The 16,032-nt window shown below is 33.4% G+C and overlaps 5 protein-coding genes across 9 annotated transcripts; 2 read left to right on the forward strand and 3 right to left on the reverse strand.

Annotated features, from left to right (window-relative positions):
- Window positions 1–1,983: 1,983 nt before the first annotated feature.
- mor (SWI/SNF- related protein mor) lies at window positions 1,984–6,263 on the reverse strand. Of its 2 annotated transcripts, none has more exons than XM_070644006.1 (5): window positions 6,066–6,263; window positions 5,864–5,986; window positions 5,691–5,804; window positions 3,584–5,633; window positions 1,984–3,008 (listed from the first exon to the last, which is right to left on the reverse strand). In XM_070644006.1, exons 1-5 carry the CDS (start codon window positions 6,177–6,179, stop codon window positions 2,335–2,337), a joined length of 3,075 nt encoding a protein of 1,024 aa, XP_070500107.1. In that variant the 5' UTR covers window positions 6,180–6,263; the 3' UTR covers window positions 1,984–2,334. The 2 variants fall into 2 exon arrangements, with proteins under 2 accessions (XP_070500107.1, XP_070500106.1); XM_070644005.1 differs by having other exon boundaries at window positions 1,984–3,098.
- Window positions 6,264–6,512: 249 nt separating this feature from the next.
- Window positions 6,513–9,930, forward strand: LOC139093209 (serine/arginine repetitive matrix protein 1). Of its 4 annotated transcripts, none has more exons than XM_070643851.1 (5): window positions 6,513–6,580; window positions 7,234–7,398; window positions 7,450–7,871; window positions 7,937–8,227; window positions 8,283–9,099. In XM_070643851.1, the coding sequence occupies exons 2-5, from the start codon at window positions 7,296–7,298 to the stop codon at window positions 8,847–8,849; spliced, it is 1,383 nt and encodes a 460-aa protein (XP_070499952.1). In that variant the 5' UTR covers window positions 6,513–6,580; window positions 7,234–7,295; the 3' UTR covers window positions 8,850–9,099. The 4 variants fall into 4 exon arrangements, with proteins under 4 accessions (XP_070499952.1, XP_070499953.1, XP_070499954.1 ...); XM_070643852.1 differs by adding an exon at window positions 9,662–9,930 and having other exon boundaries at window positions 6,519–7,398; window positions 8,283–8,865; XM_070643853.1 differs by having other exon boundaries at window positions 6,519–7,398; window positions 8,283–8,865; window positions 8,970–9,099.
- On the reverse strand, window positions 9,308–12,027 carry LOC139093207 (PR domain zinc finger protein 5-like). Its single transcript, XM_070643848.1, has 2 exons — window positions 11,649–12,027; window positions 9,308–11,588 (listed from the first exon to the last, which is right to left on the reverse strand). Exons 1-2 carry the CDS (start codon window positions 11,979–11,981, stop codon window positions 9,411–9,413), a joined length of 2,511 nt encoding a protein of 836 aa, XP_070499949.1. The 5' UTR covers window positions 11,982–12,027; the 3' UTR covers window positions 9,308–9,410.
- A 20-nt stretch (window positions 12,028–12,047) lies between these two features.
- tex (THO complex 3 homolog tex) lies at window positions 12,048–13,233 on the forward strand. Its single transcript, XM_070643855.1, has 2 exons — window positions 12,048–12,427; window positions 12,487–13,233. The coding sequence occupies exons 1-2, from the start codon at window positions 12,143–12,145 to the stop codon at window positions 13,156–13,158; spliced, it is 957 nt and encodes a 318-aa protein (XP_070499956.1). The 5' UTR covers window positions 12,048–12,142; the 3' UTR covers window positions 13,159–13,233.
- Window positions 13,234–13,245: 12 nt separating this feature from the next.
- Window positions 13,246–15,513, reverse strand: LOC139093208 (zinc finger protein 260-like). The gene is made up of 2 exons (XM_070643850.1): window positions 15,120–15,513; window positions 13,246–15,054 (listed from the first exon to the last, which is right to left on the reverse strand). The coding sequence occupies exons 1-2, from the start codon at window positions 15,447–15,449 to the stop codon at window positions 13,447–13,449; spliced, it is 1,938 nt and encodes a 645-aa protein (XP_070499951.1). The 5' UTR covers window positions 15,450–15,513; the 3' UTR covers window positions 13,246–13,446.
- Window positions 15,514–16,032: the final 519 nt, after the last annotated feature.

Below are 16,032 nucleotides of genomic sequence, written 5' to 3' on the forward strand. Positions count from 1 at the left end.
GAAACCGAATATCAGAAAATAATAAAAAAAAACATAAAATATCTAATAATAAATGATAACAAAAACGCATAATTAAATTAAACAAAAAATCATGTGAAGGGAGATTAATGTTGTGGAGGTAAACATTTTATTATTTTCCAGCATCACAAATCTGTGATTTGAAATTTATTTGACTCGATTATTTATGGAATCAATTTTTATTTTCATTTCAAAAATTAGCAAGCATAATCGAAATCTGATTTGATAAAACTTAATTAATAAAGCAAATATGATTTTTCAATATAATAAAAAAGCTCTAATTTGAAATTCAGTAAAATGCTGGCATTAAAATTAGATACAGAAATGAGTTTATATTATCTGAATTAACGACAATGGCGATGAATTATTAATAATAAAATGAAGAGAGTATTATTTTGCAGCATGGAGTGGGATTTATGTTTCTGTTTTATGGAATAAAATAATTAAAAACGATTTTAAATGAGAGACGAAAAAAAAAACATAAAAAATGCATAAAATTAAAAACAATTTGTATTAAATTATAAAAAAAAACTGTTTAAATAATAAGAGAATAAAAGATTATTTAAAAAATATATTTGAAAAAATTGAATTTAAATTGTTTTTATTTAAAGTTAGTTATTACAATTATTTAAGGATTTCGTTTTTCAGGATCGTGAGAGTCAAGGACGTAGTAATAAGGCGTTTAGAGGTTAGCTCTCCATCTGCACTCTTGGAGAGAGTCACTTCTATTTAAACAACCCACATGATATAGTGCAACCCACACAAGTATTATGGAATCAGCTAGTGTATAAAACTCTAATAGAGTACCCTTAGGACTGCTCTACAACTGAGGATTCATAGATAAGCGATTCAAAAACGAAAACTATTTAGTTAGTGACTAGTAATTTATCTACAAAGTGTAGCACTAAGCTTGATTGTGGTGAAATATCGAGTTGGTAACCCTCGACCGAAACTGCATATGGAATACTGTTCATGACATTTCCAAATATAATGGCACACAGGTTGCACACCACTGATCTAAGCAGTTAAAAATTTATGTTAGTTCACGATTATAAAGTTCTACGACTTCAAAATCTCCGTCCTCATTTCATAGGAAACACGATGCTATAAACCTTTAACGTCCACAGAGACATCTTCAGCTTTAATGCATCATTTGATGATATCAATGAATGAAAAATATCTTTAACACGCCCCCATTATCATAAAAGGAAATAATTCTTTGGTTTTAAAATTCTATCAACGTAAATCACTTATCCGTTCAATCCGATACTACTTGATGTATGGCTATCCTTTAGGGTATACAAATGTCAATTTGAGTGACATGATAGAATTTGTTAAAAATCGATTGAATAAAAAAAAAAGCCAATTTTTATCAGTGACAGAAATAAATTTTCAATGAATACATTTTGAAAATATTTTCAGATTAATTTCTGGGAGTCGTTCATTAATGACGTAAAGGAATCGTAGACGTAATCTCACATGAATATGTACAAACTAGGTGACAGAGCCAACCACAGAGTGTAACCTAAGCTACACATAAAAACATGGTTGCAGTAAGGAAGTAAATAAACTGTTCGAGACAGCAAGAGTAAGTGTCACATTGATGGATATCAAGGCTGAACGACCCATTCACAGTAAAATATTTTGTCAAATTTGACACGATTTTTATCATATATATCCTCGGTAGTCTAGTGGTGAGTATCACTCCCATTTATCATTTTCTGAATCAATGGACGTAAATTATTGATCAGATTTAAAAATCAAATCAGAATCCGTGTCGCATTGGGACTGTAATTGAATAAAATATTTTTTGTTTTACTTTAAATTTTTATTTCTCGACAAATGAAATAGTTTTTTTTTTTTTCAAATACAATGTTCACGTACTGTTCTTCCTCTTAATTTAATTCTTTTTTTATTATTCTTCGTCTAAAAGGAATTGGAAATGAATAAAGGAAAGAAATTCAATAAAAATCACTGCATTTCACAGTTGGAAACGTGAAGGAATTTTAATTCTTCTAATTAGAGTTTCACAACTTAATTACTTCTTTCTATAGACTCGACATAAAGTCAAATAAAGTTGATTGTAATACAGTATGACGTATATTTCTTACCAAGTTTTGATATTACATTTCATTTATCATGAGAGATTTTTTTTTCTTCATATACATACATTCAGTTAAACAGTAAGTAGTCTAAAGTCAATAATAAAATTTATGCGCGTCTTAATGATTAAAATTTTAGAAATTATATGTCAAAAAGTCTCCTTAATTAATGAAAAAATAATTTAATTTATATTAAATTTTTGAGATGATGAATTTAAGATGGAATAGCTCCTGCTGGTGGAATTGGATTATTGTTTGAAATCGGTGCTTGTGGCGGTAATTGTTGGACATTTTGAATTATTGGTGCCGTTGTATCATTTGGTGGTGGACCAGATGGAGCCGGAGCTGCTTGTTGACTTGGAGGTAATGGAGTCTGTCCGGGAGCTAATTGTTGATGTGGGATTGGTGCTCCAGGCTGTAAATTTGGTGGTCCGCCTTGATGATTTGGATTTTGCCATGGACCATGTTCTTGTTGGAATCGTTGATGTGCTTGTTGTCGTGCACGGAATTCAGCAGCTTTCAATTGTTCTAAATGGAATTGTTGTCGTTCCTGTATTAACTGTTGTCTTTGATACTCTAATCCCTCACGTTCTCGTTCCATTGTCGTTTCTAATTCCTCAAAATGTCTCAACTTAATCTCCAACTTTTTCATTTGTGTCTCAACAAGCAATGCAACCAAACTTTTAATCTTCCTTTCCTCAACTGCTGCCAAATGTTTTGCTTTAACTGCCGCTGATGATAATGCAGCCGCTGCTGCCGATTGCAAGTTTCCTTCATTAAAGATCTTCCTAGATTCAACATTCTCATCCTTCTCTTCGCCATCTTGCTTCTCATCAGACTTCTTTTCACCGTCAATTGCCTCAGTCTTGACTGCAGTACCGTCTTTATCTGTTATTTCAGAATCAGATTTTTTATTATCATCTTCCTTCTCATTCTGAGTCTCATTTTGAGACGATTCTTTTTCTTTATCTTTATTATCTGATTATTTTTTATCAATTCAATTTTTAAGCATGGCATGAGTTTTTAAGAAGCGCAACATAAAACAACATAGCGATAGAAAGAAACAAAATAAAAATCAAAATAAAGACATTAGCTAAATGAGAAGCACAAAGTAGCATAAATAATATCCAAAAACAAGCAATAAATTATGTCAATCAGTAAATTTGTAATTGATCAATAAAGTCAATCGCTGAAATTATCGTCTTGTCAATCATATCTAGTTAGTCTAGTAATTTAACAATTATCATCAGTCACAAGAATCAAAAGTCAATCAAGTACGATATTTCTAACGGTTTAAAATAATTTAAAAAATATGTTGAACAAAATTTGAATTTCAAAAAACCGTTAAATTTCAAATATTTTTTGTACGTTATATCAGTCAATAAAAACTGGACAATACAAAGCAAATAAAAATGCGTAGCAATGTCATAATAAAGTAAGCCTAACTACTATTAAAATCATACCTGAGTCTTTCTTGGTAGCATCTTTCATGTCTACATCCTCACTTCCTGTCTTTTCCTTATCGCCTTCTGCATTCTCATCCTTTTCTTTTTCAGGAGCTGTTCCAGCAATTCCACTTGTCGTAAGTCCAGCATATGGATCAAATTTGCCTCCAAAGTTTGTTTTCTCAACATTTTTCAAATGTGAATCCATCATTGCAGCTGGAACTTCATCCTTAATGGCTGCAAATTCTTCCATTGCTGCTTTTGCAGCACTTGCAGCTATTCGTGGATCAACAACGGATGCTAAAAATGCAACTGTTGACATAATTGGATTTCCTGCTTTACTGAATGGAATTGGTTGGTAACTAAGTGGCCCTAAGAATGTATTGTCATCTTCAAGGTACGGATCCTCGATCGGTAATCTTAAGAAATGAAGTATACATTCGTCCTGTGTTCTTGATCCAACATGTTCACAAACTTTATTCCAATCATCTTTGTACATCTCCAATCCTTCGAGTAACAATAATGTCTCTTGATCTGACCATTCTCGTGACATACTTGCAGCTGTTTTATTCTTCATTGCTGCTGGTTTCTTCATATATTGATCTAGTCTTAAACCAAATTGTGCTCCTTGTGGTATTTCACCTGGCTCTTGTTTAACTGTTGCTGTTGGAACTACGCCATTTTCACCTTCCTTCTTTTCACCAATTACTGGCTTTTTGTCTAAATCAAGTAATGCTTTACTTGCTGACAATGGTTGTGGAACCTTTTGTGGATTAATTGGCTGTAAACCGCATGGTGTGTCACTCAAAACATGGAAATGAGATGTTGGTGGTGGTCCCATTGCCGTTGGACGAGATTCAGCATCAATTTGATAATTTATTAATCCCCATTGTTCTAAGAATGCATGAACTCTCATTATTGCACAAACATCACCAGCTAAATTTCGTCTACATGCTGTGCTCGTTAAATATTCAGTTGGATTTAATCGATAAGTATCAATCATAAAATTACGATAGGCCAGATAAATTTCAGGCGTTTTCGATTTATTCTTAGCGTTGAAAAATTCAGGTAGAGCACGTTTTTCAACGACATGAATTGAATTGTAATCAAACCAGGCTGAATATGATGGAATGATAATATGATGTGTTTGTTCTGTAACATTATTATCTTCAGCATCATCTTTATTAGCGAAATCTTGTGTGTTGCTATTTTCGCTTGCCTTTCCAGTCTGTGAATCATCACCTCGTTCCATTTCTTCGTCGAGATCTTGAACTGTACTTCCTTTAAGTGGTGCCATATCTGGATCACGTTTAGTTGTTGTTGGAGTTGCTGGACCTGATGCAGAATTACTGACAGTTGGCTTTACTTCTTGAACATTTGGCTCTGCTGGTGGATCGTCCATGTCTTTTGTTAAGTCCTCTGATTCCTCATCATCATTTCGAGTTTTCTTTTGTTGAAAAACTGCTGGCGATCTGCCTGATTTTCTCTTTTGTCCTTTTGGCGATGGTGATCGTTTACGTTTGCCTTTCGATGCCATTTGTTTCTTCGATTTGTCACCTTCTGCAGACATCAGATCTTCAACTGAAAGTCTTAACTTATGAACTTTCTTTCTGCCTTGTTCATCGACTTCGTAATCTTCTTCTGACATCCATTCATTATACTGATCTAAATCACGAACCCATTGAGCAGAAACACGCCAACGTTCGGCTGGAGATCCTGGACATTCGGGGACATTATCAGGTAAATCAAAGTTGTTCGGAACCCAGGAATCATAAGATTCTGGGAAATAATACCAATGAAGCAATACATTCTTATCGCGTTTGAATATTGGACGTGCATATTCTTCAGGCAATGGATCGGCATCAGGATGAACAATATGAGTTGCATCTTCTTCCTCTTCAGTTATTTCAGCCTGATGATTAGTGATAATTTCACGAATTTTAGCCGCTAATGCACGATCGACTTCTGGTCGAATGTAAATTATTGGTAATCTGAAGATTTCAGCATCAATCAATGCTGACTCAATTTCCAAAAGCATCTGAATGTTTGGATCTTTCTTCGATGTTGTCTACAATAACAAAACATGTAATTTGTTTGTTCCATTGATTGATTAGTTAATGCATACCTTGCTTACTGTGAAATCAAACTTCCTCCAACGCTGTTCGCTCTTAAATCGATACATTGTGGACAAAATGATACAGAGAGCACCGCCAGGTTTGAAATCCAAGAAGAATCGCATCTAAACATGATCCGAGATGTTAATTATAGCTTATTTTGACAATTTTCAGTGATACTTACCGGAAGTCTTGTTGTCATCGATGAATCTTGAGCATTCTTGCCAAGTTTTGTCTCTTGATATTGAATTAACTGTATTACGAGTTGAGATAACGTTTCCTTTGATGGTGGATCTGTTTGCACATACTGAAAATGATGAATTATCATTAATTACCGAATTTTTTACATTTTGCCAGCCATTTTTTCAGTTCCAAATTTCACTTACTTTTTTATGATGTTTTTGCAGCCATAATCGAACAGATTCAAATCCTTGGAGTGATTCGGGCGATTGAAAGAAGTCCACATTAGGACTTCCGTCCTTTTTCGGTCCCAAATTCATCGTATTTTGCTGATAACTAAATAAATTAAAATTATTTTTTACGACGCTTGGTTTTTGAAATTTTTATCTTGAACAGTGACCTGGGATTTTTTTGTTTTGTATTTTTCACGTGGACTTTTAGAACACAAACTTTCATTTGAATTTGAAAATGTCGTTAATTTTTGTTTACATAATTGGAAAAGTTTATCAATCAATTATACACAATAAAACTATTTTTGAGCCATTCTTCTGTTTTCTTAGGTATATGCAATAGCTAATCTATAAGTTAATTCTAGTCATAGAATAAATTAGGTGTTAAATAAAGAGTTAGATTTTGATTCAAAAAAGGTGTACTAAAATTGTTGTGGAAATCGGTTGAATTCGGGAGAAAAGTGAAAAAGTGAATTAAAATCGTTAAAAAGGTATATTATTAACATTATAACATTATGAATTTGTAGTGTAATGGTTAATGAAATGATATTTAATGAAAAATCGTGAGAAAATTGCCAATTTTCGTGAATTTGCGTGAAAAAATGAAAATTCAAAATGGTTGCTGAGAAGTGAAATAAAAAAATCTTAAAATATTAATATTATTTAATTAATGAATGTTATCTGCTATGGAATCGTGATTTTCGCGTTTCGTGCGTTCTGTGCGACTGAATAATTCGGTATTTAGTGACTAAATCGGGATGTAATATTCAGGATGTAAATTTAGGTCGGTGAACTCTAAAAAAGATCCAGCGAATGAGAGAAACAGACATAAAACCTAAATATCGCGGCTTATGCACCTGATTCGCGATTCTCAAAAATTGTTGCGTAGATTTTTGAAGAGATTTCGGTACTTGCTATTTCGTAATAAGCTCAAATTCGGTGATCGGCTTGTTCGTTCGTTCGTGTGCCTTAACAGTAAGTCCTCATACGATTGAGGACATCGTGATATGATTTTCTCGGTATCGATGAATATGTCGCGGAAATGATAAAAAATATTATAGTTAAATGTTCTTGATGTTAAAAAATTTTAGTTTGAGAAATTATAAGAAAATAATAATGATGAATAATCAAATATTTGTTACAGCTTATAAAGCGTATTAATATAAAGCAACTTTTGTGTGATATAAAATCGGTGTCTCGTGAAGAATGTCTGCGAGAAGACGTAGTCCATTTGATGGACCCGAACGAATCGATCGCATTAAAGGAAACATGAGAATGGATCGTAAGCCGAACGCAACAAGGATTTCTGGTAAGACATAAGAAAGTTTCTATTAAATGACAGGCTAATCTAACATTCTAGCATATCCTTACAAACCAGATCCTTCGCATCCATATGGAAAGCGAAAGGAAATTGATAACGTGATGAAAAAGGCACGTCAACAACCAGCCAATGAATATTGGGATAAAAAGCTCTTGGAAGCTGAAGAAAAAGATCCAGGAAGATGGAAACATTCGGGATATAAAAAAATGTACGTTAATGGTGTTCGTAGATCGCGTTCGCCAGTTATACCTGGCATGATTCGTAAAACTCCACCACAAAGGCATATGCAACAAGTGCCAAATTATCCGGTTCGTCGTCGTGCACCAACACCTGAAAAATATCGTCCTAAATCTCCACCGTTACGTTATGCGCGTAAATCTCCTCCCCCTCCGCGTAATGATTTAAAACCTAAAGAAATCCCTTATCGTCCAAAAAGACCAATGTCACCTCCTCCTCCAAAGGTATGTCTAACTTCTTATATCCATAAAATCTTCAATTGAGTAACGTTTAATTCTTCCTAATTCAGGCAAGAACCCCATCTATCTCAAGTTGCTCAGATTCTCAATGTTCAGGTTGCTCAAGTGACGACGATGATCGTCGCGTTGTTGACAAACGTCATAGAACTATGTCACGTCACGGACCAATAAACCGAATGAGACCAATGAGTCCTGAGGAAGTTGAGCACATTTCTAAGAAGAAAGTTAAGGATGTATCGCCAAAACGTCGCCATTTGAAGCGTCCAGCATCTCCAGAGATTGAAAAGACTCGTCGTGAGATTACATCTCCGATTCCAAGGAAGAAGGATAAGTCTGATAAGGTAATAGTCTAGTTCCTAATCAGTATATAGGAAATTAATTAATGATTATTTACAGGCCCGTACCAGAATAAAGATTGAAGGTGAGAAACGTCGCAGGAGATCCCCATCAAGTGGATCAGATGACTCAACAAGCAGCGGTGGAACATTTTCAGCATTGACAGCAACAACTCGTATATCACTAAATGAGAGATTTGGTAAAATGGCACAATGGAACAATGATCGAAAGTACGACATGAGTAATATGAAAATTACAAAGAATTCAGAAGGTGGCGATCGATCTGCTGTCATGATTCAGGAACAAAATCTCCGTGAATCGCCAATGAGATCATTCTCATTCTCACAATATACGAAAGGTGAAGGACATTATCCAGAAGAATTGTTGCAGCATTCAAGTGCTCAAGCCTTAGGTCTTAATGCTTGGGATGATGTTCGTGTACGATTTGACTATTACAAAAGTAAAGGATATTTGCGTGATTTGACACTTCAAGACTATATAAAATGGGAAGAATGGTGGTATAGATATCAAGAATGGCTTAAACAGGAACGATATTTTGAAATGATTGAACGAAATATGATGCGACGCAGAAGGAAGAAGATTCCAATTCAACAACGATTAAATTGAATGAAATGGACGTAATGTAAGTATATAAGCTAGAAAATATTATTATTGATAGCAGTTATAAGACAGTTATTATCATTAATTATTGTTTATCTCATCAATCATCAAAATAATCTTATTCAGTTTTAATCATTTCCTTATGCATTTTCTTGAGATTAGACAGATCAGTGGAGTTAAAGAGTAATTATTATTAATTAATGTCTTCATAAACTTATTTAAGGATGAAAAATAAAATATACTTTCTTGAACTGAACATTTTGAGTGTGACTTGCTTCAAAAATTTACAGATCTATCAAATAACGGTCAAAAATTATTTAAAATTTAACGGCCTCAAAATATTTGAAATATTATTTTTGAAAATTTAACGGTCATTTTTTGACAAAAATTATAATCGCAGGAAACTTTGATTTTTACAGCATATGAAAACCAGCAATTTATCCTTAACATTATACAAATCGACATAAAGTTTTATTCTCAATCATAAATTCTTGTTTCCATAAATTACATCTTAAATATATGACAAATTGTAACTCCTTCCATAAATAACAGTCAGAATGACTTCCTTCAATTCTGGAAGTTTGTAAAGAACTGCGGTTGATATTGCGGATGGAAATGAAATAACTGTTGACTTTGGATCTGAATTTGAGAGCTTTGTGGCTGAACATGGGATGTTTGGGGCTGCATTTGAGGAGCTTGATGCTGAACTTGTGAATTATGCTGATATGCATGATTCTGTTGTTGCTGCTGTTGGTAATTTTGTTCCTGCTGCAATATTTTCTTGTACTGTGGATTATTATTAATCCTTTCTTTTGTAGCTGCAAGATCTTTCAGACCAACAGAATTAGTAAATGGATTAATTTTTCTGCATCTTGTGACTTTATGCTTAGCTAAAGTTTCCAGACTTCCGCATGGTGTCATACAGTCAAGACATCGAATTTGGTTCCGTCCTTTGTCACAGCTATGCCGAATAAATGTATATAAATCCCAGTATGAAGCTCCACATTTTTCACAGTCATAGAAATTAGTTTCTTCATTGACTCGATATCCATCATCCTTGCCATCAGGATGATATTTCTTCATATGAATTTCCAGGACATTTGTATGCTTCATGCTTCTATACAATTTCTTCTTACAGATTGTACATACATCTCTAACTGAAGGTATTTTTAGATGTGTACGTTTTATATGCTTAGCCAGTAATCCTTTTGTTACCCAACCTTTATCGCACATGTCACATTGATACATCGTTTCAGGTTCGTGCTTCATGACATGATACTTAAATGCTGATGGATCACCAAATGCTTTCGAACAGACATGACATAAATATTGTTTTTCAGCATGTACGCGTTGCTTATGCCTTTCAAGATTATTTTCTTGAACAATAAAGGAACAAATTGGACATGCAACTTTTGCATTACTGTCAGGCTTTTTACGTTCATATTTGCGAGGATCTGGAGCTGGAATTTTAGTCATATCAAATGGTTGGTAATTCTTTAATGTTTCTGACGGTGGATGGACTTCCTCTCGATGTTTCAGGAGTTTCGTGACATCATCATAATACTCATCACAGGTAAAGCATCGAAAGACATACTTAAGATGTTGATCTATATCCTTTTTACTTTTTTCTAATTGCTTCGTTCCATCCTTGATGGTTTGGACTCGATTTTTCAGTACGTCCTTGATATCTTTTGGCTTTTCAGGTGTTATTTCTTTAGCAATCTTCTTCAGCGGCACATCATCATCAGAATCGGAATCAAGGGATATTGTGTCTGTAATGTCAGCAATCACTGCTTCAATTTCCTCTTCTGAACTTGATATAGGATCTGGAATCTCTGATAAAAAGTTCTTTGAGTTGTTGACAATTGTCACTTCCGTTATTTTTGGACCTGGCTTTTGAGGTTTTGGATTCATACTTTGTCCAATATAAATTGGTGTATTTAAAGGCAATGGACAACTGGAACTGACTTTTCTCTTCTTCTTTTTGTTAGCAACTTTCTTTACAGTCACAACGTTCTTGATTCTATCCATTATTTCATTATAGCTCTTTTCTTTAGATGCATCAGTCTTCCTCTCCTTCCTTCCAATCAATAAAGCTAATTGAAGTTTTGTGTTATTAATTTGCTGCTGTGCTGTTGTTAAGCCAGTTGAATGGAACTGATCATAATGATACCTTAATTCTAGCCCTGTTTTGCAGTTCGTCTTACAGTAAAAGCACATAAAGTAGCTACAAGTCTGTTCATCATGCTTGCTCTCATAATGACCATCAATCTCATCCTTATCCTTAAATACTTTATCACATATGCCACAAATTATGGAAGTTTTGTCTGTCGAATGGAACTTGTTGACGTGAAGTGTCAAAAGTGGCTTATTGGAACTGATGAATGGACATTGTCGACATGGGTAATAATGATTATCATCAATATGCTCAATTAATGCATTTCTTTCATTCGTTTTGAAGTAGCAATGCTTGCATCTGAACAATGTCTTTATACCCTTCCCATCATCCAGTTTCTTGACTGAGCTGATTATGCTAGCAGGTAATTTTACGATTTTAGGAAGTTTTGACCTGTCACTAGGCTTATCGGCACTTTCAGATACCACAACAACACAGTCATCATCGCTTTCATCATTCTGAACTTCTTTGAATCTCAATTTCTTATGCTTTTCCTTGATTTCTGTCTTGAATTTTTGATAAGTTTGGAGGAATTGGCAGCAAGATTCACATATTTGATCTTTTACAGGCTAAAAGGTAAGAATCAACTATCAACAAGGTTTTATTAATTAAAGATTTGTCAAAATCACCTCATATCCAGTCACTGCTTTAAAATTATCTGAATTCTGTTTTGATAACTGGATCTTTTCTTCTTTTAGCTTTTCAAGACATATTCCACATGTATCAGCCTCAACATTATCAATATCATGAGTTATATCAAGTGTAGGTACAGCCAATGGCTCTAAATACCGTTCAATTACGATATCTTTTGATGAAAAGTGATTGTCACAAACAAAAAATGAAGATTCTGTTGTTTCTGTGATTTGTTGCCATTTCTTTAGTATTTCATCATCTGATGGTGAACAGAATAAATTGTTTGTTATGCTTCCACAGCTCTTAATTACGCATTTATTCTCTTCCATGATTTATTTAACGTTTTAGTAATTCATAATATTTTTCTATTTTATACGATTTTCAAAACGTCTAAAAAATATTCAAAATGGTCTAAAAAGTTATACGAATTGATTAGAAGTAAACAAAACGCCGGAATTTAAGAAGAAAATTAATTAATTCATCAAATACAATGGCTACAGCACAGAAGAGACTTGAACAATTACAAGAGCATTTTCGTACACACAATAAAGTCAGAGAACAGCGTCAACATTCATCAAAAGTCCATTCAGTGCGATTTAATTGTCTTGGAACTAAATTAGCAAGCGGTTCCAATGATAAATCTGTTGTAATTTATTCACTAAGCGACAGATTATCAAAGGAAAAGACTTTCTATGGGCACAATGGACCTGTTGATCAACTTACATGGCATGGATTTAATCCTGACTTATTAGCTACAGCTTCAGGTGACAAAACTGTAAGTTCCTCATTCCTGGATCTGTTATTCCTCATTAATTAATGAAAATATCTTTATAGGTCAGAATATGGGATACAAGATCATACAAAAGTGTAAGTACAATCAATACAAAAGGAGAGAATATCAACATAACTTGGTCAAGAGATGGAAATACGATTGCTGTAGGAAATAAGGAAGATCTCATCACATTCATTGACACAAAGACGAATAAGATTCGAGCAGAAGAAAAGTTCAATTTTGAGATCAATGAGATTATGTGGAATAAGACATCAGACCAAATGTACCTAACAAGTGGGCAGGGAAGCATTCATGTCCTAAGCTATCCGAATTTAGAGTTACTTAATGTGTTAAAGGCACATCCAGCAACATGTATATGCATAGATTTTGATCAATCAGGAAAATATTTTGCTGTTGGATCTGCTGATGCTCTTACATCAATTTGGGATACTGAGGAACTGACATGTCTACGAGTTCTATCTCGTCTTGATTGGCCAGTAAGAACTGTATCATTTAGTCACGACAGTAAACTTCTTGCATCAGCATCCGAGGACCATTTTATTGACATTTCATCCATTGAGACTGGAGAACAAGTTTGTGAAATTAAATTGGAATCGGCTACATTCTCAATATCCTTCCATCCAAAACAATATCTATTAGCTTATGCTTGTGACGACAAAAAGGATGATGGACGTGATGCTGGTAATTTTAAAATTTATGGATTTGCTGATTAGTGCATTGATGTATCAGACTAACTTTTTTTAAATAAAATAATTAAGTGATAAACTAAGCAAGTCTTTGATTCTGTTCAGCTACTCCTCAATTTGAAATAAGGATTGTAGAGCCTCACAAATGTTATTCTGAAGAGAACATTACAAATGTTTTGATAATTGAATAATTTGTAGGGTTTTGAATTTTAAATTTACAAAAACCGTTATTTTAATACTTTCTATAGACATTTTAACAGGTACATAGGCATAAGTAGTATAACTAATTAATAAATAAAATCACAAATTTGTTCCTTAAATATTCTTAAATTCCTTTATCGACATATTATGTTGTCTTCGTAAATGCTTTCCAAGTTGCCTCTTATTCTTCGACGTCTTATTACAAACTGGACATTCTTTTGTGCCTGTATGTATCTGATTTATATGGACTTTAAGTCTGACAATGTTTTTCACGACAGTTTTACACAATTTGCATGGAAATTTTCCCTCAGTTCTTGAACCGACTTTCTTAGTGACATCCACTTCACATTCACCGATGACAGAACAAGTATTACGTTCTACATGCCTATCATAAAAATTCAAGCTAGTGAAATTTTGGACACAATTTGGACAGTGATAAAGATTAGTTTCTGGATTGGCGCGAACGCCACTGTCGTAATTATTTGGGTGATATCTCTTCATATGAAAATTAAGTTTTGTTAGGTTCTTTTTAAGGCATATAGAGCATTGATAAGTCTCTTGATATCGATGGCTGGACATGTGAGAAAGTAAATTGCCTTTAGAGTTGAACTTATTTCCACAAAAATCACATTCGTAGTTGAAATTTGTATATAAAGTTGTGTGCCTCATTCTTTTATGGTTACTTAGTGACGGCTTTGATGAAAATCCAAGTCCACAAACTTCACATATTTCATTTTTATCTCCAACATGCAGATCTTTGTAATGATCTTTAAATCTTTGGTATTGCATGGTTTTGTCACATTCTGGGCACTTAACAGTCATAGTAGTAATTTCAGCTCGGTGCTTTTTCATGCACTGCTTAAATTCATTATTTGAGTACGATTTTAAACATACCGTACACCAATATTTTACACCATTCCCGTGAATTTTAGTCTTATGATGTGCTAACCGTAAGCTATCGCCAAAAGCAACATATGAATCACATTCATCGCAGACATATTTTTCGTCCACAAGAGTATTTTGATGATTTTTCCTACACCTCTTCATGACAAATTCACGGTCGTATGTTCTATGGCAAATACAGTAATATCTATCTACTTTATGGTCTAAATTCTTATGAAAGCCCAACATGACGATTCCTTTACAATTCTTATTACAATATGGACAGGCATAAATTCTATCCTTGTCAAAATGTGCCTTAAAATGTTCAATAAGCAGCATTCTATCAGTGAAAACTTCCCGACATATATCACATTCCTTGGATTGCTTAGTTCCGACAAAAACATGAGGATCGTCAATCTCCAGTTTCAAATCATAATCTACTTCCGTTGTGCTGCTGTTTGTTCCATGAATTGATTTAATATGCTTAACAAATTCGTCTCTATCGCTACTTGTGAACATGCAGATCTCACACTTTCGAATTCTCTTCCTTACCATCTTACTTTTCGGTTTTGGCATTGATTTTTCACTTGATTCTGATTCATATTCTTCCTGTTCTGAATCACTATTATACTCAGTTTTTAAGAAAATGGAATCGTGTTGGAATGGTTCCGTTTCCTCTTCTTTAACGATGTCATGTTCTATAGGCTCAATCTTTACGATCTGTTCCTTCATTGCATCAATTGACTTGAATCTTTTTCGACTATCTTCAACAATTCTAATGAAATCACTTATTCCCAACATCTTATCATTACAATTTGAGCATACAAACTCTCCAATCATCTAAAAGGACAAAGGAAATATATCGATAACTGAACGAAACAGCTTGAAAGATATCAATAACTTACATCAAAATTTCTGAATAAAATCCTATAGATTTCTAAATGTAGCAGTCCAATCTGATGTCCCTCACTTATTGGAATCGAACAGGATGCACAAAATCGATTGACTTGAAGATTGTCATTGATGAATATCGTTGGAACTGCTTGTTCATCCAAGACTTTTTCGTAACTAATAAAATTGGCATCGAAATGTAATTCACAGACATAAAATTCTTTGTCTGACACTCCTAATATGCTCTTCCATTTCTTAGATTGATTTCTGGATTCTGGACATCGGAAGAGCTTGTTGTTTTCACTTTGACAGCTCCTTACTGCACATTTGTGTATATTTGACATTTTTCTTATGTATATTATTGTTTTTTAGACGAAAATCATGGATATATCGTATAAATGAGAGACAAATCTCGTCAAAACACTGAGAGATATGCTATAATTTAATACTTTTAAAAAATTTCGGCAATCACATAATAATTTGATGAATTTAAAAAATAACTGCCAAAAAAATTTCAAAAATTCAAATGTTTCTTAACCGGTGAAAAAACTACCTGAGTACTAAATTAAAGTTCTGATGATTCTCATTAGTTAAAGGCTATTAATAAGAGATGTGTAATCCAATTTCGATAGCATAATATTACCTAACTCATTTAAATTATATACAGTCTCACCAATAATCAGAATTCAAGAAAAATCTGAAAATATAACGATTTCAATGGTGTCATGATTAACTTTGGATTAAACAATTTTAAAGTTTTTCAAATTTAAAAAAGCCGTTTTTCATAAAAATTAAAAATTTTTTCTAAGAATTTGAAAAAAATTTGACCTTGATAATTTGAAAACTAAAAAGTTGTCAAACGTGCTATAATTCTCGAGAAAACAAAAAAAAATTTATATTAAAAATGTAAATTAGTAGACATTTATG

This window comes from Chironomus tepperi, unplaced genomic scaffold, assembly GCF_022539635.2.
Source record: "Chironomus tepperi strain 1889 unplaced genomic scaffold, CSIRO-AGI_Ctep_v1 contig_335, whole genome shotgun sequence".
Lineage (NCBI taxonomy): Eukaryota > Metazoa > Arthropoda > Insecta > Diptera > Chironomidae > Chironomus > Chironomus tepperi.